This window comes from Strix uralensis, chromosome 18, assembly GCF_047716275.1.
Source record: "Strix uralensis isolate ZFMK-TIS-50842 chromosome 18, bStrUra1, whole genome shotgun sequence".
NCBI classification, from domain to species: domain Eukaryota; kingdom Metazoa; phylum Chordata; class Aves; order Strigiformes; family Strigidae; genus Strix; species Strix uralensis.
Window position 1 is genome coordinate 7,724,982 of NC_133989.1, and position 24,137 is coordinate 7,749,118.

Sequence of the window (24,137 nt, forward strand, 5' to 3'; positions counted from 1 at the left end):
CCCATGAATCCAGCAACCTCAGTTGATACAATTAGGTGATAACTTACATTTATGAGAATACTTATGCATTAAAGACTCATGAAGCTGATAGAGCTGGGCTGTTTGCAAATTATTATTATATACAAACTGCAGTTTTGTCCTAAAACTATCACAAAACTTGATATAATTTTGTCTTTCTTCCAGGTGATGTAAAGAAGTAACTTAGGTCATTGCTCTAGAGAACCATTTCGGTTAATGTAACATTGTTCAAAGTTTATTGACTTTTTAGCTTTGTCAAGTTCTTCCTATTACAATTTCAATTCCTGCCAGAAACAGTTTGGTGATTCTCTTCAATGTATAAATGGAAAATTTTTTTTCAGTTTCTTAGGGGAAACAGGAACAAAAAATGAAAAACTCTCTTCCTAAAAGTATGTCAGAAAACCTTCTTAGCTGAAAGGGGTTTTCCCTTCTACTGAAATACCATGCACAGGCATCCTCAGCATCTCTGAAGTACACAATATACCACGGTCCTGTGTCATCAGTCTCCAAGAATGTGTCACCTTGATCAGTCTTATTTGAGAAGAGGATTTTGTGATGCCTCTAGAGTTTCCTTTTGTCCCAGCATATCTGAATACCCTGATCTGATTTCATGGAAGTTGTGGAACCTCCAGCCTTGGAGATTCTAAAAGCTCAACTTGACAGGTTCCTCAGCAACTTTGAGCAGGAGGTTGGACCAGGCCTCCAGAGACATCTCTGAGATCATGAAATCGTAAAAGAGAATCTTCAACATCAGTTAATTCAGTCTTACAGAGGGAGATGGGTATACCAGAATGATTCCTGGAGATAATTATAAGAAATTTGTCATAAAATTTTTAATAGCAAGCCTAAGATCTCAAATAAGATAACCTGTAACTTCTGCAACAACTCTGATATGCTTAATAGTACCAAATTAAAGTAACTGCATAGGTATTTTGGATATCTAAGTTAAGAAAAAAAGAAGTAAAAATAAGGAGTTCTAAAACAGGATTTAAACTTTCCTAAAGCCTCCTACGGAATCCATCGAGAAATGTACAAAAAGCCACCGATTACTTTAAACAAACTAGTCTCTCTGAATAGTTGACTATCACTTAGCTCTTTATTTAAATAGACACTGCCTTTCACAGTTTGGCATCTCACCCCAGGATGCGTTTGTTATCTGCAGTGACACTAATGCCATTGCATAGACGTAGCTTGAGAGACAAAACTCATTTCGGTTGCAGCTGTAACAGCGTAGCAGTAATATGATCCCAAACTGTAATCTTTGATGAGCTCCCAGAAGCTAGGTTGCTGCTTTATTGAGCCACTGTTTCAACTCATGCAATGAATCATTTCCTTGAAGCAAATAGATGGTGAATTGATTATATGTATGTGTGAATAGGCAGAAATATAGATTAAAATTATTATAGATTGATTATCTCAAAAATGTTCATAAATATAAATTAAATCTACAATTCCATGGGGAAGCGAGCTGTGCTGCAGTCGTCTCAGGCAGCAGGGGACAAGGAATTTATTCCTTCATCATTCTTCTCCCCCCTAACCCACCCCCAAAATATTTGTTTCTTCCACAAAAGAGGAGTAAAGAACAAAGCAAAATCTCTTATGCTGCTGTAGAAGTCCATGGTGAGTCCCCATCTTGCATGTGGTGTCCCCTTCAGCTCAGAATATGATATAACTAAAAGGTATAATACTGAGAGAAAAATGCATAAATATATTGAATGGCTTCTGTATGAAGAACTACATAAATTAAGATTTATTTTTTTTTGCCTCAGAAAGTAGTTGGCAGAAAGGAAGATGACAGCAGCATACAGAATGACTACTGTAACATAAAAGGTGAACAGGAAAGATCAGTCATTGCTCAAAATAAAAGCAGTAGAGTATCAAATAAAATTATTTGGTGACAAAAATATTTTTTTTTTAAAAAAAAGCATATTTTAGCTGTAGAATCCTTTGCCACAGGGTGCTGCTGGATGTCAGGAATTTATATCAACTCAGAAAATGCTTAGCTAAATTTCTGTAGGAAAAATTCCATCAAGGGCTATTGAACCAGAGAATACTACATGGGAATCACCAGGTTGAAGACAATTGGAAAAGTATATGAGGGCAGTAGTACTGTAAACTGCTGCTGGAGGAGGCATCCAGTTTTTGCCAGAGTCAGGATCTGGGGCTGGGGTGAATCTTTGGTATTGTCTTTTACATTGTTCTCCTGTTCATGTGACTAAAATTAATTTGGTCAGAATAACTATGAGTATGAATTACATGTGAGTTCCTGTAAGTACATGTAAAAATTGTGAAATATCGCTCTGAGATTTATTTACAGCAGTTCTTTCCTCTCGTAACCATAGTACACATTTCAGCTGTAACTGTGCTGTATTTTTAAGCAGCAGCATGTTGAAACGCCAATACCTAGAGTAACTGCTTCTGTTTGATTCAGTATTGGAGGCTGAGGGTGTACTTTATCCTGCCTTTATGATGTTCTGCACCTTTCTGTAATAGGCTGAAAAATTATAAGGGCTTGCTCCAGGTCAAATTACCTGGTTATTAGCATAATAGCTTCTTTTTATGGCAGAAAGGAAGATACTTCTTTATACAGTTACAGTGGGATGGGAATTAATTAGTGGTTCTTGAGGGCACAGAAGAATGTTATTTACCAGGGCGTTTATAAAAGGCAGACTAGCCAGCTAAGGAAACGCCTGTTCAGCCTCCTGCCCGGCTGTGCCTCCACCTCCGACAGCAGAAATGTGCCTCCTGTTCACATATTGTGCTCTGCACAGGTCTCGTTCTGTTAAACCCACTGAGCATTCCCAGGACAGCCTTGAGAAGGCTGTGGAATGAGACATGCAGGAGATTAATCAATAAATTTTACAGGGATCCATATTTCAGAGGAATTTCCAAACCACATGTCTCTGGTTGAAGTACTGCTATAACAGAAGGAACTTTCCAGTAATTCACAAAAGCTCAGCGGGACCTAGAATCCTTCTATAAAGGCAACGTTGCCAAGTACCCAGCAGCTTTTCTTGAACTCAAATGAGGGTCAACACGATCAGTGAGGGTGGCAGTGACCTGTGGGATTAGGTGAAGTAAACAGATGAGCTACTTAACTACCTTGTACCTCAGGAACTCATTTATATTTTTGCGACTGGGAAGAGGCGCTAGTGTTGTGGATGTGACCAGCCTGAGAACGCTGTGGCTGGGACGTTGCACTTCTGTATTTCACTAAGGGTGCTAAACAGAGTTTTAACAATTAATAATGTCCGTGGTCTTTTAATTAATCCTGTTCCTGACGTTGTGTGGAAACTCGTGGGTATGATCTTTCTCATTTTTACTGTTTTTACCTGAGTATCATCTGCTCAGGGGACATATTACTGTATGTAATGTCATTTAAATTTTCTTTTTAAATTGTAATTAAAGATAAATTATTGTGTTTGGGAACTGGTACTGCAATTCAAGAAAGGCTATTTCTTCAGTTTAAACAAGTGCTTAAAATCCCACCAGCTTATATACTTTTTTTAACTGGGATAAATCAAATTCCTGAAGAAACACGTACAGATACAATGAGGCTGAGAATACTTTCGTGCCACATTTGCTCCTCATGTACCAACTTACTGCACTGCTGGAGCATTTGATTGTGACTTATTTAAAAAAAAAAAAAATACACCTCACTGATTAAGTCTGAATGTTTTTTCCACTTTCTTAATATTTACCAAAAATAACCCCAGAACGCATCGGAAGAAGCGGAGATCGTAAGCAATGAAAAAGCAGACGCGTCTTTAGAAGCTGTGGCTCCTGACAAAGATGAGAGTAAGAGCCCAGAAGCCGCAGAAGTGAAACCTAGAAGAGAAGAAAGTAAAACCCCCAAAGCAAACCTGAGGAAGTTTTTTAAACTGGTAAGCGAGACACCCCCTGTCAGGGGCTGAGCGCGGCATGTTCATTGCGGGGCTGGGGTGGCAATTCTTGAAAAAACCTTTTGAAAATAAGTGTCTAAGCGCGCAGGAGGGGAGTTGTGCCCGTTCCCGTGGGTGCCTGACCCCCCTCGCGCCCCCGCCGTCATTCCGCGTTCTGCATCTCCCTCTCGTGGCTGCTCCGGGAACGGCTCCGCGCCGCGCTCCGGCTCCGCACCCCGCGCCAGCTCCGCGCCCCGCGGCGGCCCGGGGCAGACGGGGGGGGGGGGGGTCGTGCCGCCGCCGGGACAGGCTCCAGCCTCCCAGACCGCTCCCGCTGCTGCGGGTGGAAACCAGCTACTGTGGGCCACGGCGGTACCCGGTGTCCCTGCACTGCACCGTCCCGAATCCCGTGCTCGTTCACGGAGCCGTTATTTTTAGTAGTGAAACTTTTCTTGGCAGTTTATGTAGGTTAGCTAACTGGCATATAAAAGGATCCAGTTGGTTTTTCAAAGATGTTACGTGTTAGATGGAAAAAGGCACTAAGTAGAATCTAATCCTCCTTCCCAGAAGACAGGAGGGAAGAAGGAAACCACTGAGGCTGGTATCGTCTTGTGGTTATAGGTAAGAAGCTATCCTGATGGATCTGTGCACAAACGACAGCCAGACAGTATTCCTCAAAACAGTCTAGAAAAGTGGCCAAGAAAGAAAATAACCCAAGTCTAGAACTAACACTTCTCTGATTAAAACTGTAGCAGGCCTTGAGGATTTATATAGCATTTGATCTATTTTGGCAAGGTTTACAAATGCATATGGAAGATTTCTATATTTAATCAATGCTGGTTTATTTTCAGGCAGCTATATGGTGTGGGTGTCAGTGTAGCTTGTGCATTAAAATGTGAAAAACACAGTTTCTTTTAACACGATGTAATAAATAGCCCAGGTTGTCTGCTCGCAGGTACATACACATGCTGGTACATACAGCTGTGAACGGTCACGTTGTCAAAGGGTAAAATTTGTGAGTCAGACCATAGAAGGTACATGCAACAACGCAAATCCTGATTCATTTTTTAACTTCTAAAAGATTGGTGTTTCTTTTATTTTCAGTTGTTTGTTAGCCTCAGCCCAATGGGTGCATTTACTTTTTGTTCTTCAGAGTTACTTTACTATGTAGCCACTCTGGTGTATTTGAGGATCCAAGCTAAAATTCTTAGTAACAGCCAATAATTGTGCACCCATTGTTCCTTTAATTCTACATAAGATTTTACAAAATCAGTCAGTTTGGAAAAATCTCGACCTTATTCCTAAATCCGAGGGAAATTGTGGTCACCCTGCATAGAGGCTTGTCACCATGGCACATGCTAGGTGTGCAGAAGGTGATGCAGGAGCAATGCTTATCAAACACTGGTGTCTGTGGCATCCATGACTTCAAATCATGTCACCCTACAAAAAAAAAAAAAAAGCACGGATTAAAAAATAAAGCTGATCCACACCCATCTTAGTCACCATGGAAGAAAACAGAGCTGTGTTAAAAGCAGTGGATGTAATGCTGCTCTAATCAGAGCAGGGGTTTAATCCAGATTTTGGCCTAGAAAGACATGATGAGTATGTAGGCAAACATCTACCCACATGGGAAACAACTGTATTAACCATGTAACTGGTTTTGCAGATTTTTGAATCCTTTAGTATTCATCTGCTTTACTTTTGCCTATCAATTTCCAAACAGATTGTGGATTATTTTAAAATATTTATTGTCCCTGAAGTATGTCCCAGGATGTTTCCTCCAAATAACTTTTGGATTTGTGCATCACTGCCATGCTGTTGCACACAACTGGAGCTATGTAGCTGCCCTACAGCTTCGTGCTGACTGGTCAGACAGTATTTCTGATTCCTAAGGCAGACAGAAGGATTTTAAGCCACTGCTAAACAACTAGCTTCTGTAAAGCTTTTGAACTAGTGGTGAGTGCTGAAAATGCATGAAATGTTAGGCTCCAACACAGGCTTCGTTTCTCTCACAAGGAAAATGGGTAGGAAAGTTCCAGTGCTATGGGGCTGAGTTGAGATGAGAACTGTAGAGATGTCTAATAGGGCTCTCTTGCTCAGAATAGCTATACTGGCAGACTGTGTACTGGAAGGTATAATTTCCATTCAGAAAAGGTCCATTTCCACTATAGTTTTCTCTTCAGGTCTGGCTACCCTACAGTATCAGCCATAAAGTAAGGAATCCCTGAGTCAGCTTTGCCATAGCTAGCTCACATCCTGGTAGCAGCATAATTCTGGCTCCGTGAAGCTCAGAGCACAGTCATTCTCACATTTTGGGGGGCTGCCATTTACAGCCTCACTAGTCCTCATGCTGATGTCATTAGTCTGCTCTTCATACTAATGCTAGTTAATTTAAACTCAGATACACGAGAATTTACACTGCAGCTGTGGCCACAGTGTGAACGTATATTTGAGGAGCACAGCAAAGGCCCTGACATCAGACCATCTCCTTCGGCTTTCTACCTGTGTGAGGAATGCAGTCCTTAGCCCCTCGTACCTGAAACCCTGGCGATAAAATGTTTTCCTGTGGTTGCATCTGTTCAACCTCTTTCCCTTACAAATCTGGACAAACCTCAGCCAATACCTAAATGTACCTTGTGGTGTTCCACCTCCCACAGGCAACGCTGGGGCAGGAGGCTCCTGGAGGTGTGAGAAATGCCCTGAAGTGGCATCAGAGCCTGTACAAACCATGCCACCCACATGATGCAGGTCACTGGCTCACCCAGCAGCCCCTCTTGGAGCACTCCTGCATCGTTGCAGATGGAGGGGGCTGTGAATTCTTATAAGATATGCTCTTAACAAGCACAGGGACTTACAGTCTCTGAAACAAACCCTGCTTGTTGGTGAGAAGGAATGTGTCAGGACTTCTTTGATAAAACCCAGGCTCCTGTTTACTGATAGATTTTGGTCTCCACTCTGGCAATAGATGGATTATTGCTCTGGCTGCTGAAAGAGATTGACTTTTAATTTTACATTAATATAATTGTTTACTGGGTTTCTCTTCTGTCTGAAGATGATCCCAAGGTTTTCTGATAGCATTCATAGTTATGTTACACAGTTCAACCACCCAGGTGCCCAAGAAAAGGTCGCTTATCTTCTCAGGATTCAAGACTGGGACTCGGAAACTAAGTTTAATTCTACTTCCCTCTGTTGTGAGCCTCAGGCAAGTCAGTTATTCTCCATGTACCTCAGTTCTGACATATTCTGCTCAGAGAGCACAAGCACAGGCCAATAGCAAGTAGACATTTAGCACTCTAGTTGCCCCTATTGACACAAGGATAGCCACTGAGAGAACTTGAAGTAATTTACTTTGGAAAAGGCAGTGTGTATCTCAAAGACTACCTGATGACTTGCTTGGTATAGATGCTTCTTCTTATCTGTGATGAATTGTTTGCAATTGCAAAGGTCACAGAAGTCATTGCTGTGATGAAAATAGGAGACGGTTAACTAATGCTATAAAAGCTATTGGGAAATTATTGAAACATATAAAGTATTAGTTTAAATCCCTTCAAATCCATAAGAGATAAAGAAATACTACTGTTCTTTTATATCTAACTAAGCCACTCCCATATGATGTGGAATCCTGTGCTGCCAATTGAAAGTCACTCATGCCTCGTTAATCAAAATCAAGTAGCTATCTTATTTACAGGGTAGGATACATCAGACCCAATACAGATGTCTTGACAGAAATGGCTACACCTGAGCTAGTCACCCCAGGTTCCTTTTAAAGGCACTGAGTAGAGGTGAGCAGGTCTGAGAGCCCCTTAAGATCTAGGATATGTCAGCTGCTGCGAGCCCTGAAAGTTCCTGCTTTTTTCTATAGAATATAATAAACAGATGTAAAGCTAGGTAAGATAAATCTTTTAAAAATGTCTGTCTTGAGGTATTTTGTGGAGATAAGAAGGTGTAAAATGGCATTTTTTTAATCAGAATGTAAATTGAAGCTGTAGCATTTGTCCTCAGTCAGGAAGTTGACTGGCAGCACTGTTGGTCTGTGATAGCATTGAGTATGGTCTTTGCAAATATCCTATTTCTAGATTAATGAAGATGCTCTGAAGGAGAATATATCTTTCTGGATTAATGAAAAATATTATTTCCAAGTTGTCTGCAGTGCCTGTGCTGGCCTACTTCCCCAAGTAAATAAACTTTTACATAATAAATAGCATTTGGAATCAAGAATAACTATTTTATGTTATCCCAACTTCATTTTCCTTCATTATTCATGAAAATGTAGCAATTCTATTGCCTGTCCCCACCCTCCTCTATTTAAAAATATGCTGATCCACTCTTATTGCCACAGAAAGCAGAAAACCCTTTCAGGAAGCTTTCAGCAGCAGCAATCCTAAATGACCAAAGGCAAGGATAAGAGGTCAGCAGTGCTCTAGAGAGAAATCCTTGTGATGGTTGCGTATGCATTTCACTGAAGGCAAGAGGAAACTTTGTCTAGGCAAAGACCTCAAGGTCTTTACTCTGTTATTTATGTTCTGGTTAAAAAAAAAAAACAAACAAACCTTGGATTACTAAAGGTTGTCTAAAGTGGGGCGGGGGGGGTGGGTGGTGGTGTTTGCTTTTTTAGGAATAAAAAGGGTAACAAAGTGGTTGCTGTTATAGCATAAACTTTTTTTTTTTTCTCCTGAAGGCATTTAAAGACTTACTGAAATAGACATGCAAACTAGATTTTATCACAATACATCTTCATACACTCTGGACTGAGTTTCTATCCTGTAATGTTAAGACAGACCACACCATGCTTCCTCCCCTCCATTTCTGCAACCTCTTACACAGATAGTCTCAAGCATAAACATGCAAGAGACTGTGCAGCAGCACGTGCCAGAAAGATAATTTTCCCCACAATTTGTGACAAATAATGAATTGCCATGGAGTGGTTTAGTTTTCTATCATGCTGCTGCTACTACATATTGATTTTCTGTGGTTTTATAGGAAAATCAGAGACTGAAGTAGGTCCTTGCAAAATAACACCATATATAGGATCAGGCTGATACTATTGTGCTTCAAGTAACAAATCTACAAGCTGCAGAAAACCACAAATCCGCCTGATCTATCTTTAGAACAAAAGTCACATCCTTTCATTGTTTTCATTGAACTTATGCAATGAAAAATGACATTTAAATTTGGGTACTTTGAAATTCTGGAGTTTATTTTATACTTTTCTGCTAAGCTCTGTGGCTTATATGGTACTCAGGAGAATACCACATTGAACCCTCTAACATGCTTTTTAATTAAACACATACATACTATTCCTTTTGTTTCTTTTATATTACTAATTGTAACTAACCTTAATCTAATTGTCATAAATCTTGTCTCATTGAGCTAGCTTTGTCAAACAGGTTTTTCTCATTTTTAAATTTCAGTACAGGGGATCGTACCTTAAAAAACGTATTTCAGAGTCAAGATTTGTTCTGAATGACCCACCAGTGCTGCAGCCTCAGGGTCTGCTCTGATTGTCCTGGCTGGGAAGAATGGGCACCAAGAAGGTCCATTACTTAGATGTATAAAGAGAGAAGGCATAAACTTGAAAGCAAAAATTGTGAAAAATGGATGCTGATGATAATATAAAAATATATCCATAAAGTTGAGTGGGTTTTAATTATTCACGGGAAATGCACTTAGTATGATCGTTAAATAGAAAGGAAGTCCCACTAGATCTTATAAGACAGATTTGCCTCTGAAAAGCGAGCAAGAGCTCTTTCCTAGAAAACTACAGTGGCAGGGCTGGTAGCAATGTCTTGTTTACTGGCTGATATGATCTCTGGTCCCCTGAGACCTCATTCATATTTCTCAGGCCTTAATGGGAAAATTGGCTTACAAGAGACAATCACTTCACATAGCAAAGAACTAGCAAAAACCTGCCTTGGAGATGTGGGTATTTCAAAAATGTTAATAGAGCTTCTAAAATGTCTGGGTTTGTTTCAGTGTTGTAAAGACTATCCTTAAATCAAACCTTGCGTTTTTTGATTCATGTGTGTTTTCGTATTGAAATAATGCTTCAAACAGAAACCCAGTTAGAAGTCCTATAATCCTTTGTTATTTTAGTCAGTGAAGGGTGATGGAGGGACAACCAGTTCAGAAGAGGTAAATGACCCAAGCCCCAGTCACCAAGTAAGTGCCTGGATTTTTTCATCTTTTGGTGATGGGTTGTTGTCACCTACATCCATACAACTCTAGCTTTTACATCTAGAAATGTAAAAATCACTGCAAAAAAAGTGCTATATGCTCACTAAACTTCATATATTTACATATTTCTCTACTTATCTATTTACTTATTCAAACTATTAAATAAGTTTTTAAAGAGTCACTATCTGATTTAAAAAATGCTTTTTTCCAGGTGTGTTCCTTTTCTTACAATAATTAGTGGGTTTAGGTTGAATTTTATTCCTATCTCTTTTGCTATTATTTTACTTTCTGCATGTACCTTGGCTTAGGTAGTGAAACTAAATACACACAGCTAGAATAATTTTTACTTTGTTGATTTACTTGTCTGCTGAGGAAAGGATCATTTAGGTGGAAACTTTATAGAAGGGAAATGAAAGTGAGAATGAAAACCGTTCACTGCAATTTAACAAAAGCCATGAAAATATTTTGTTCTTATTCTCTTTTTATTTCTTTCATTCTATGTTCATAAAAGCTAAACCAAAACTTTGGATGTTGCATTATAATCTTTATGGCTTTACAAATGCTTCCAAGACTTCACATTTTCATTGGAAATACAAATACTGTTACCTTTTCTGAGAGTCAAACCTCATCTGTTGTGAGTCAAGATATCCAGAATAATTACATACAGTAATGAGAGATAAAACACAGGTTCTGTGTATAGACACAGGGTTTCCTTTAACCTGAGAGCAAAACTGAAGTTGTATTGAAAACTGACCTAAAAGAATTTCTGCTTTTATTTCCTTTTTTAATTAATAGTAAAATTATTTTCTCATTCTTCTTATTTTCATGATGTCTTATGATATTAAGGTTAATCTTTATGAATTATTTAAAAAGCATCCCAAATATTATTCTAAAAGCATCCCAAATATAGAAGGTCTTGTCTTGTGGCATTTATTCCTTATTTCATACAACAGACTTGTGAAATGATCTGGGTAAAGTGACTAAAAGTTACAGTCCTAGTTTTACTTTTTATTTTAATTAGCAGCCAGTTTCCTTCCATTTTTTTAAATCAATTTATTAGTCTTCCTTCTTCTCTCACTTGCACTGGTGTAAATTGGCAGAGTTTTATTACACAGAAGAGCTCAAGGAAGACTGTATCTGCTGTTGACTTCTTCCTTTTTTAGAATTTCTGTGAAGTGATCTTAAATTATGCTATCGCATCTCTGGAATGCTGTGATTCTTCTTTGCTTTTCATCACTGCCATTCTGTACGCTACAGAAATGCATTAATACACTGATCCAAAATCGGTGGAAATTTAGGGCTCTGCCTTTTGCAGCCTTGGATTAAGGTTTCCTATAACATGATGGGGAAAAATACTTTCCTGTTCATCTTTTTTTTTTTTTTTTTTTTTTTTAGTGGCACTGTTAATGTTGAAAGAGTAAAAGCAATCTGTCAGGTGCAGATCACCCTTTAGAATAAGAAACATTAACATGTTTCATTATTCATAGGCTTCACTTTGTATTTCCTGAGCTGCTCCCATCAATATAAAATATGCCAATTTCCTGCCTTTCAAGGTTAATATGAAACGCCTCAAAGAGATTATCTGATTGGAATTTTTTCTTATTTTGCCTGGAAAATGTATTATGAATATTTTTTTAAAGTGTTTTGTTTGACTAACATCAAAGGCCGAAACCTGCTCACAGAAATAGTTCTGTTGCATCCAGTTCGGATTTGGCTGCAATACTGTAACTATCAGGCACCTACACAATCACAATCAAACACGTGTGGTGAAGAAGACTCAGCTCTAATTTTACACCCACAGAGTAAACCCACAGATTTCACAGAGCGTTAATAAGGGTTAGAAGTTGTTCTGGCACCTTTGAACTCAGACACATCCAGTCTCATAGCTGTATTTTGGGTGCTGTGGTTATTTTTGAATTGAACGTTCACATCTGCAGTCGTACCAAAGAGAAACATTTCAAAAGCAAGCTAAGGCAAATAAGGGTAAGAAGATTCTTGAACTAACTGATGGGTTCAGCCGCTGAGAGCTTCCCGTCTGATAGTTAAAATGAGTCAGAAAGAAAGAGACAGAATTAAATCTGGGTTTATGAAGTTCCGTTCATCCTTGTGCTAGGAGAGCTCCGGCATCACTTGGGCACTCAGAAGTGCATCTGAGCAGTTGTCTGTCCTCAGGCGGGGTGCACGAGCCACAGGGAGTGTCTGGTGTCTGAGCAGCCCAGATGACAGTTCTCCTGTGCTCTGATGTTATTGAATTTGCTTTAATAAACTATTGACACACAGATAGTGCCTGCCTGTGGCGTATGTGGCTACTGATCACCTGCATCTCCAGGTTTCGTGTGCTGTCTTCCCGCAGAACTAGAGCCAAAACTAGATTCATGACTGCATTTTTTAAGTCTAAAATCAGACAAATCCAGATGTAAGCAAATATATACCTACATACGTCTGTCCTTTTGAAAAGGAAATAGTTAAATACAAGCACATATTTTGCTGAGGACTTAAGCTAACTGGTCAAGACTGAATGTATTAAATGGTTGCAGGTTCTATAACTTAAATGTGGGTTTTTTTTAAGATTATGTGGGGAAGAAAGGTGAATCAAGTGAAAAAGGTCAGTGGTAGTATTGCTACCCCCTCTCATTCTTGTTTCCCCAAAATTACAGTGGCTTGAAGGGGTTTTTTGAATAGATATGAGAGGTGTATTTGCATTCTGTTTCTCTAGAGTTTCTGCTTTCAGGTTTTTCCCTGAAATGATGTCTAAAAATGTATTTGTTTTTAATGAAAGCTAAGACTGTCACGTAAGTGTATAACCGTAAGCCTTTAGAAGAACACCAAATATTTCAAGAGTAATGGTAAAATCCCCAAAGTTGGAAAATTACATAGTATTAAGCTCTGGGCTGTGCCCTGGGGGAAAATATAAGATTTCCAGCTTTTCAACATGGCAAATTCATGTGCTATTTTAATTATTATGTTAATAAATAAGTCAATATGATTTTTTTCCATAAGAAGAAAAGAAAATCCCATTTGCAAACAAATCTCCTAGCAAAAATATATCTAGTCATTTGCTACTCTGCAAACAGTGAGAGTTTCATTGCCTTATCCTTTGTTTGCCAGGTCTGATTTTTCTCCTGCGAACTTCAAACATATCCCATATTTCTCTGAGTTTCAGAATCTTTTCCTTTACTATAAATAGGTGCTCTGTCATTGTGTTTGTCTTTGGAATATTTGCTATCTCTTCTTTTGCCCTTGTACGTGACATTTTCTATGATGCTGTGACCTTCCATAGCCAAACCCTATGTTGTTAATTTTTTGGTGGAGTGTTGCAGTTTTATAGCAAAGTTGTTTTTATCCATTGCTTTATGGTGTCTTTTACTTCTTTCTCTCCCAAATCTTTCCCTTGCACCTTTTGGGTGTTTTCACAGCCTGGGATGCAAAAGCTGGGGGAGTCTCGGTTGGCAGTGCATGCTTGTGACTCTGCATCTTCCCATGCATGTTTTCTGCCTCCTAAAACAGCTTCAGCATAGACATATACATAAATAAAGCAAGTCTATGCAGGGATGGTTTGATCTTGCAGTCTTTGCTCATGTAAGTAATTCTATCGGCTCCCTGGGAGTCCTTCCCTAAATCAAGGCTGCAGGAGTTCATCCCAAACTCTGTAAATGAAAACCTGTTGGACAGCAGGATTTCTCCCTGCCAGGTGGCCTTTCATTTTTTAATATATTTATGGATCGCCTTCCAAAATGTTTACATTTCACACTAAAAATAACCATTGTTTGAAACTGCTTTAGACATTAAACTCCACAGAGAGGCCAGTTGCCCCAGCTGAAAGTGAACCTGTGGGCCAAAAGAGCAAAGAGAGTTCAAAAGACAAGAAGTCTACAGTGGAGCTGAGCAAGCAGAAAGGCAGCAAACAGGAAACCAGGGAGCAGCCAGACTCCAGGGAGCAGCAAGCAGCCGAGACCGACTCCATCCAGAACGGAGGAGACGCTTCAAAGGAACCCTCCTTCAAGAAGACAGAGAAGAGGCAGTCACTTGGAGGGTTTTTTAAGGGCCTTGTACGTTATCTTGATCTTATCTTTTTAGTCATTTTTCAGCTTTTTTTAAGCACCCGTCCTGCAAGCTGTTAACCGTGTGAGATTTGTGCCAGAAGGAGTGCAACTTCACAAGCAGCTTGCAGGACTAAAGCCAAACAACAGCAAGTTTTTTGGCAAAGGCAAGAAAAGTTGGACCTCAGGGTACTGATTCACAGGCAGGTACGGTTTACTATGGGAGAGCTCTAATTGTTCTCACACCCCTGTTTTAGAGGTTCATGCCTTGGCTACTGGGATGACTCAACTGTTCTGGTAGCAGGTACTGAACCACCTACAAATTACAGTGTGTTTATTAAGGAAAAGTGGAGGTGGTGCCGGTTTACCAGAGTAATCTGCCTGGCACGATGGTGGTTCAGTTGCTGCTTCAGAGCAGCTGGGACATCCCTGCAAGAAAAAATCAAGGTAGGCCACTGGGTGGGTGGGAACCAGCATAGTGGTTACAAGGTAGGGACCTTGTGTTAGCATTCAGTTATAGACTAGTTAAAGCACACAAAAAAATACACATGGTATTTTTTCTTCCCACTTTTTTTGTTAAATCTTACTCTAAATTTGCTATGCCCCCCTCACTGAAACCTGAAATGTAGAAATTAAAGAATTCAGCATACTAAAAATCTGAGTGTCTATAAGGCTTAGTGTTACAGATGCAACTAATTGTTCCTCAGAGCATCAGATGAAATTTTTTTTTTTGCCCCTTGTCCATATTCAGGGGCCAATATAGAAACAGAAGCACAGGTTAGACCTGGGACTGCCTCTCAAGGCTTGGCAAGAGGGCAGATTTCCATTGCCTTTTATAAATAAAGTGGAAGGATGCAGTTTGCTCCTCTTTCCTCACATTGCCACAACAGCAATGAATCCACAGAGCTATGGGGTCATTTTTAGCATCTTTTGGAAATCTTGTGTGTAAACTGAGCTTCATCACAAATTTCAAGTGATGTAAAGAACCCAAACAGATTTGACTGTTACCTGAAATGATTGCTAGTGAATCAGGCTCCCCTGAGAGACATACAACTTTTTTTCCTTCCTCCCTACCTTACTTTTAAGGCTGTCAGGAAAAAGAGCCTGGCAATCTCCAGGTCTGAAAGAAGAAAAATCAAGCAATAGAGATTGAAATGGTAATGCAGATTTGAAAATTAGCCCTGTTAGGACACGGGGTTATAAAGTTAGGCTGCCATGAAGACCAGTATGACTCATTCAGAGGCAGATGTTTTTCCACATCATAAGTAGTGTTTAATTTGCACGCGTTTCACAAGATTACTATGTGTCCTACAGAGGGCGATTTGCATTACCAAAATAATTACATATTAGAAGGGGAATTAAGAACAAAAGAAAAATAACTTTCTGCAATATTGATTAGCAACAGTTCAGCCACTTCTGCTTTCTGTTTAACCCAATTGTTCTGGGGTAAAATCCTGGTCCACCATGAATCATCAAACACGTGCATCCTCATGTGCACTTTTCTCTCCTCACCCGCTTTGCATCCAAATTCTGTATGAAATGTCCATTGTGCACAACATCGGTGCATGTGCGTAACATCTGATCCACGCTCACAAGCATGGCATGTAGGTGTTGTATCCTCCTCTGGGTATTGGCAACCTGCCCCCAGCAGTGAAATCAGGAGTTCTGTTGTTTAAACCACTTAGATGATGGTAACAGATCTCTTACATTAAATGGAGAGGAGGAAGACAGCCACATTTTTCTGGCATAGGTTATCTAGAAATGAGGAAAATGTTAACTACCTCTATTATTTCTAGAGATAATTGAGATTTGTTTCTCTGGTCTGGAGATTTGTTGAAATTAAGCACTGACAGCCCTCCTTTGTCAAAATTCTCACTGTAGCCACTGTGTGAGAAAGGGTTTGTCTGTTGATAATTGCACTTTATTTTGTATGGTGTCATTCATCCAAGCTGTATTTAAAAATCTTTCACAGAGTTTAACAATAGATACGGATTTAGAATTATTCCAGAAAGGGAGATATGAGGAAGTACAAGCTAGCAAGGAAACACACTTTCAAGTGCAAGTTCATGAAACACACAGAGAGAGGCAGGAAAGGTGTCTCTGATTCAAAGGGCAAGCAAAAGCTTTTTGATCAAGAGATGAGATTGTGAAGAGGTAAAAAGACCATTTGGGGAAAAAAAATGCAGAATAAATATAGAGGAAGTAGAGATGTTCTGTGAGATATTTTTGCTTGAGTAGTATGCCAGACTGTATAGTCCCTTATGGCTGTATAGTCCCTTATCTTCTGTTGTAATTATAGAGGCCAATAGTATCCCTAGAGCTTCCCTCTCCCATTAACAGAAGATGGCACTTAAAAAAAAAAAAAAAAAAAAGTTTTTGGTAACAGTGTAGCTGGTTTGGTCAGTTCGTTGTGCTTTTGAACTGGGAGGAGAAAAACCACAACAATGAGGTCTGTGTATGAAAAATATCTCACAGAAAATTACTACCTCTTTTTGAATATCCCCAAGAAGATTACCCACACCTAAGAAACCTAGTTCTCCAATGCTTCTAAAAAATAATCTTCACATCTCGTAGGTGATCATACTAAGTCCCAGAAAGGTGTAATCATTAATCTAAAAGTATTAGATCACACACAAACCAATGCCAGGATTTTCATTTCAAGATAACAGCTCAAATACCTGGTAACAACTCCGCAGAAATATGAAGCTTTATGCTGATAAAATGGAAGCAGGAGATATTTAACAGGGGATCCAGCAGACCTTACTTGCTCACATAACCTGTGCCCACTGAGCTCCTCCTAAATTCTGGTGAGCTACTTCAATAGCAGCTATTTTAACACCACACTCTCCTGAATCTGTCAATTCCTCTGGGAAAGGGCACAGAGTAAGAGGATGTCATAGTGCAGGAATGCAGCTGATGAGAACACTTCAGTTCAAGCATCTGCTCCCACTTGGGCTAACAAATGCTAAAACTTTCAATACAAATGGAGCCACTTATGCAAGCAAACAGTGTTATGGGCTGGCTGTGTGGCTTTAGCACAAATGATAAGGTCCAGTGGTTGTTCCTATGGTAAAAGAGATTAATTTATAAGCTATATAAAATGCAAAGGTATTTAGTGAGTCTTAGAAAGATTAGATTAGAAAGAAAAAGGAAAAAAAAAAAGATTAATGACATTGTTTTCTGAGCTGTAATAACTCATACTTAAGTTGTCAGAAGCTGGGAGTGCTTAGCATGTGGAAACTATTCTGACCTATTCTGATCAGAGTATCTGGTATACTGACATAAACTCCTCAGCATAAGCTGGAAAAAAATACACTCCAATACCATGACATTCCTGTGTGTGCACTTTCAAGTGCTCTGCCCAAAAGAATATGTTCCAGCTTAGCTGTCACAAATGCAGGCAACTTCCACTGCACTGAAAGGGGTTATGCAGCGTAACAGAGAGCAAGGCGTGAGCCGGTGGTACCCATGCTTCTGAATCTGAGGCAGAGCTGGAATTTGTCCGTTAAAAGGGCAGGAACAAAGTTCTTTATTTCACAGCGGGCTTGGAAATTCCAGTTTAACAAGAATCATCAGCCAGTCTCCCTCAAAGCTTCCTGCTTTAATCAACAACCACCTTGAAAATGGGTGCAGCAGGGAGACTGTAGTATAAGCAAATAACATATGACACTTCTGCAGATGTCCTGAATGAGTCAAAATGGGGATGATCTCAAATGAACTCCCCCTCCTCTACTCCTCCCTCCACCCATTTATAAGAAGAATGGCAAATAGTATCGTCTTGTTTCCTAGATCAGTCTAAAAATGGCTTAATATCTTCATGCATCAGACAGGAACAGCTACAGTTGACAGACTCCATTACTCTTGTAATGTGGGAAATCTTTTAACTGATGTATAGGTTTTTAGGATTGCTGGATAAATTTGGAATGACTAGCTCATTTGGTATTGTTTGATGGATATTAAAAACCATTACATTTTTTTATGTCTTACATTTGCTGCTACATATAAATGGCCAAAAAATGTTATTCTGTTTTAGAATTCTAGAATTCTGTTCTGTCTTCCAAACTCGACATTGGTGTAAGCAGAAGCAATCCCATTGCAGCCAGCTCCACAAGATCACAGTTAGTGTAGATGGGATTCTTTTAGTCCATTGTGATTTTTGGATGCTCTTTTTTATACATAGATTTTCAAAGGTGAAAAGTTAAAAGAATGTCAGTGAGGTGGAGTCTAATCAGTATAAAAAACCCACTGTTTTAACTTCCCTGAAAGGGATGAGGAAGTTGAGATCTTTCACTCTCCCAGTCTGACACAGAATAGTCCTATGGTGACCTGAAGTGATGAGTCAGGTTTCCAGTGTGAAATGTACTGTGTGAAAGGACAATTCGCATATGATTCTGCACAGTTCCTATTGTAGGGAAAGCACGTAACAGTCATCTTTAGCTTTGTCATGCTGTTTTTTCTGTTTAGCATGTAACGATTTAGGCATCTGGCTATAAACAGGATTGGCATCCTACACAATGTTAACAGTGACCTCTGAAACAGTGTTTGTGGATCCATTTTGCTGTCATGTTCTGAAGTTTCAGTGGCTTCAAGGCCAGTAAAATTAGGTCAAGGCATCTTAAACTAAGTCCAAGTTTTTATCAATTACTGGTCAAAAATTTAGTTGGTATAGCTATGCCTTTTCTTCATCTAAGCTGGATTAGTGTCTTGAACTGGTTCCAAAACCAGAATTGTATTTGTAGTGCAAAAAAAGCTTTATCACTCTAACATTGTCAAATACCTGTCATGCATAAAAGTATTTAATGTTCCTTTAACTTAGAGCAGACCAAGGCTGGCTATAATACACTATTAATCATGCTTGAAGGACTCTTAGCATGGTTTCAGTGAACCGTTTAGGCCAGGGAAATTTTAGAGAAAGTTATGCCAAAACTACAATACTACAAGTACACAGCATCATGTCTCTGGTATGGTAGTCCAGTTTTTAAAGACAATTGCTTTCCATGCTGACTGGGAAAATTGTATTAAAACAACCAACACATTTAGGCAAAGTCGCAAGCAGTAACTTTCTGAGATTGTTATGATACAGATGGTGCTCATGTAGTTATGCATATTAAAAAAAGGGCAAATTAAGAAAAGCAGAGAGGTGAAATGAGTGGAAAATAGCTGTAGCAAAACTCTAACACATAATCCCAGATTTAACTGTTCTGAAATATTTGAAAATTTTTATAAATTTCTATATCTTATTCCACAGGGTTCCAAAAGGATGTCTGATGCGGAAGTGCAAACAGATCCTGTGTCTATCCTACCTGCGGGGAAATCCAAGTAATGAATACTCTTGGCTGCTGAAGGATCAGCAGCTCTCTGTAAGCTCCACTGCAGTAGAGATGACTCATTATTTTCCTTTACATGGCTGTCATCAAATGCCTGAGGCTAAAGCAAACATTGGTGTATCATTTAAGGTATATCATTTACAGGGTTTGTTCATTAGATGTTAGAAAGCAACTCTAAAGATTACCAAGCAGTGTGTAGTATATTTAAAGAAAGGTCATGTGGATGATTTTAAGTCTACAGAGGGCAGAGTATGTAAGGTAAGAAAGTGGCAGTGAATTAAATAAACGGCAGAAAAAAAATGCATGTGACAAAGGAATGCAGTTTGTGCAGCAAGGCATGAGCAACAAATCCTCAGTTTTAGAGAGCTTTAAAGCAGCCAGGAAAAAAAAAAAAAATCTCCTTTGATAAATGTTACACTTAAATGTAAAAACAACCAAGTCACCTTTTGTGGTTTTCAATAGAGCTGAAATTAGCAAAAAGTCTGCAGTATAATAGAATCAGTGGTTATAAAGTTATGCTTCATATTGTTTATTAATGTAAATTAAAATGCTAAAATGCAAAGGCTTTACATGATTGAGACAACTTCTCTCTTGTCTTGGTGAGGTGGGATAACAAATTAAAAACTATTTAAGGTTCTAATAGGAACACAAGGGGGCACCCGCGTCCCCACTGTAGTCCTAACTCCAAGGCTGTACCTACAATCCTGTTATTAATGTTTTTCAGATGATAGGAAACTTAGTTGTTTCATGAGATACTTGTTTATATCCATACTTGTAATTAATCCTAATAAAAACCAAAATCAAGGCTGTCCAGGCATCTCCCTGCTTCACAAGACTCCTGTAATAACTAGTTAATAAATTTTACAGAAAATTAAGATTTCTGTTTATTCAGCCCTGGGCTAACCTGGACAGGGAACCGTGGGCCTGATGTTTTAATCCACACTAGCATCTGAATGATACAGAACTGTATATTTTGACCTTCTTATGATTAAATAAACAAATACTTATCCTTTCAAAAAATAATTTGCTGCTTTAATCCTAAAACAAAGTTCTGTTATTTACATCCCTGTTTTCTGATATTTTCTGATGTGATATTAAGGCATAAATCAACACATAAAAACCCTGCTTGCAGAGTGAAGAGCTGTCATTCTTTATTTGAGTAAAGATTATAACTGGAAACCAAGCAAGAATTCTGTAAAATCTGAAGAATGACATTTCTAACTGGTCATAGAAGACAGAGGTAAAAGAGCCTTGTTCCTCCATACAAGCCGTTGTAGGTAGGTGGTATTTTTGCACTGGCCTCTGCAAACCTGTGGACTTACAGTGGACGACCAAAACTCGCTGCTGGTTCTATGCGCAGAGAGCACAGACAAAAGGTCCTTTAGTTATAATAGTACTTTCTGTTCTCCTCCCTAGCACAATGGGCCTTTGATGCCATATAAAGTGATATCAATCAAGACTGCTTACAGATTTCAAACCTGATTTGTAACGACCTACTTCTGCATCTGTGTAGGACCAGTGACTTCTGTGCATCTGCATTTATGGTAGCATGAGAGAAGAATTAGGCTTGTTATATCCGGCTTTGCTCCACAAAAAAGTCTTAGTCTTTGTCTACACTACAAGAGTATACAGCTTTAATTAAATCAGTGCATGTAAAGCTACATACAGTGAGACAACCACCATGGTTACATGCTGGTATGAAAGTACCAGATGTCAGCATAGTGAGTGTTATCAGAAAAGAGGAATAAGCTATCATGCTGTTTGCTGACTTCATACTGCTATAATTGCCTCTGTATTAGAATAGTATTTAAGCAATTTTCAAATAAAAATATGCTCTGGCTAATTAATTATATTATAGATTGTATATATATTATTATATTTAGACATTGTAGATATTAATATTATATTATGGATAGATCAGTCCTTCTGTGGAAGAGAACAACTCTCCCTTAGTGCACACTTTAGGAACAGGTCTGCATTGACTGAATTCTGTATCCCTGAGGTAATTAGGACTGCTGATCATGTGATTTGACTATATCGCTTGGCAATGGGACTAATTTCAGGAATCAGGAAATCCTCTTGGCAGAAAAACAAGAAAAACAGTAAGTTTGGCTGTGGATGCCCCTTATGCCACTGAGCTATTATTGCAGATGAAATAACGGTTAGTGTTGGCACTGCCTCCCACATAGAAACTCCCCATTTTGTCTGATTCCTCTCTGATAACAGGAACAACACAAGCTTTGAAGAAGCGAGTCAGCCTTCTCATAAAGCAGCAACACATGGAGCCCCAAGAGGAAGAAAGGTCTTAGGAGATGCATCCACAGTTAAGTTGAGCTTCCGCATTCCACATGCCATATAAGAAACATAAAAGTATAGCTTTTATGTTCAGGCCCGGTAAAGCTTAACAAGTCATTTGGAAATCACAGTTTGGGAAGAGGCTGCAATCCAAGACAAAGGAAAAGAGCAGCCAAAGCAATACATTGCATTTAGACTCTGTTGTCAACAAATAAGCTCTGGTTTCATGCATAGGATGTTTTGAGGGGAACTGAAGCAGATCAGACTGCTTCAACGATCTTAAGGTGTGTTTCATGCAGGCATTTTGGAAGAATTTTAAGAAGCTAACGCAATCTCATAAATATAAAAATCCCAGGGAATGGATTAAATTTGCTACTTTTTGTGTAAGAAATGCTTCCTGCCAATGGACAGATGTTTATCCCACCCTCCGTAACAGAGCACATTCCCAGGGGAGGTTCAGGGCTCAGCCGCATGTGTCCCGCTGTTTCCAGGACGAGCCCTCACTGAGCCAAGCTCACCAGCGCAGCACGCAGAAGCGAGCAGCTTCGTAGCAGGTTGGGTGCCGCAGGTTTTCGTAACCTGAAAGTAAATTATCTCCCATAGAAGTATATCTGAGCTCAATTGTTCTTCTCTGGAAGCTGTCCAGAAGCTTAACTTCATTGCACTTCAAGAAGATTTTTATAGATAACTTCTGGCAAAACTGCCCTATGCCGACTCTTACAATGTACAACCCAAGTAGAACAATGTGATTTCCGGTGTTAAACAACCCACCCATTAATTGTGCGCATAACCAGCAGTTAATTACCAGCACACACAAAACAGGTAATTGCACTTTAGCAGCTATTATTTATTTGGTGTAAGCATTGTCTACAGACCCTTGCTTAAAAAAAAACCAAAAACAAAAACAAAAGCCTGGTGGTTTTTCAGCCTGCCCTGTCCACTGGTTGTCTGGTGTGTGTCTCAGGGGGGGTGTCTCTGAGGGGGCCCCGTTGGAGGCCATGGCTAAGGTGGCTGCAGCGAGACCTGGCCAGGCCTGTCTCCGTGGCCAGGCCTGTCTCCATGGCCAGCTGACCCCCTGGCCCGAAGTCACCTATCCCTGTCCCCAGGGTGGGGAAGGGGACTGACAGAGTTGTCACACTTCCCCACACATTCTAGGGGATGGAGGGAAACTGAGGCAGTGCTGAGGGCCAGTCCTGACCTGTGTCTGTTCTTGAGGACAGTAGGTTTGTGATGGCTGCTGTGACTCTGCCTGGCTTTCCTCTGGCAGGAGCACTGGGACAGCGACTGCAAAATAGCCACAAAGTATAAGGAATCACTTGATGGGTTGCTGCATGCAACCTGTGGGGGCTGAAGTGTTATTTTAAAAGCTGGTGTCAGAGCAGTGCCAGCTGTTTGTGTGGGCAGGCACCACACCTCAACGCCCCATGACCCCGTCCACATGCTTTCGAGCCCCCTTGGCCTCCTCTGCCTCCTGCTCCTGCCCCAGCCAAAGCGGGGGGACTGCTGAAGAGTTTCTGTGGGTCCCAGCTCCTGCAGAATAGCCTAAAAATAATTACACTCTTGTTTCTGAGTAATAGGATTTTCCAAGGTTCCTGTTGGGCCACCTGTCTGCTGAAAGCGTTTGTTCTGTTGAATTGTGTGCATCCATCAATCATGCTGTATTTGCATTCCCTGGAAGGTTTGCAAAGCGATAAACACCTCTGAGAGTATCTAGCAAGTACAGACTTTCTCCCTGTTGACCATGCCAGACCTGTATCTACCCTCAGCCTGGTGTTAAGCTGGAGCAGCTTTCCAGCTGGGAATCTGATTAGGATCTTGCCCCTTGTAAGTACAAGATTCTTCACTTTAGGAGATGAAGGGTCAGTCTGCTCACATTGAGACTGGGATCTGACATCTAAGGGAGTAACAGGGCTTCTTCCAGGGTTTGTGTGTTTCATATTGCTAGATATCCACCCAGGGCTTAGAACGTCTTTTAAGACTACCTTAATACCTTTTTATATGTAACTGTTTAAATCTGGCTTTGAGGCAACTTATGCAACAAAATCCATGGTTTCATACATAGAAAAGATACCATGACAGAAGATAAACAGGAAGGGTTAGTGCGCAGGTGAGTTGTGGCTGTCGGAACTGACCCCATTTGTGAGGTTAGAGGTAGAATAGCTCTAACTTCAGTATACTCATTTGAGAATATCAGTGAAGAATCTGGATTTGCTATAGACTCCACCTCTTCTGGATAACACACCCAGGTCTTTACTGGCAACTTCAGCAGTTTAGCAGTTCTGAGAACACAAAAACAGGAAATTCTGCCACAGCCTTGACAGAGGCTGAAGATGTGTATAAATTCCTTAAAGATTGTATTATTTTCTAAAAACAAATTGTCAAAAGCCTTGAAGAAGAATAAA

The 24,137-nt window shown here is 39.8% G+C and overlaps 1 protein-coding gene across 1 annotated transcript in view; it reads left to right on the top strand.

Moving 5' to 3' along the window:
* The window catches only part of BCAS1 (brain enriched myelin associated protein 1), a 50,489-nt gene extending 29,202 nt beyond the window's left edge, over positions 1 to 21,287 (top strand). Inside the window, exons 10-12 of the mRNA XM_074888148.1 lie at positions 3,735 to 3,902; positions 13,856 to 14,122; positions 19,362 to 21,287. Coding sequence (XP_074744249.1) covers positions 3,735 to 3,902; positions 13,856 to 14,122; positions 19,362 to 19,436 — 510 coding nt within the window. The 3' untranslated portion in view covers positions 19,437 to 21,287. The remainder of the gene's footprint in view (positions 1 to 3,734; positions 3,903 to 13,855; positions 14,123 to 19,361) is intronic.
* The last annotated feature ends 2,850 nt before the right edge of the window (positions 21,288 to 24,137 follow it).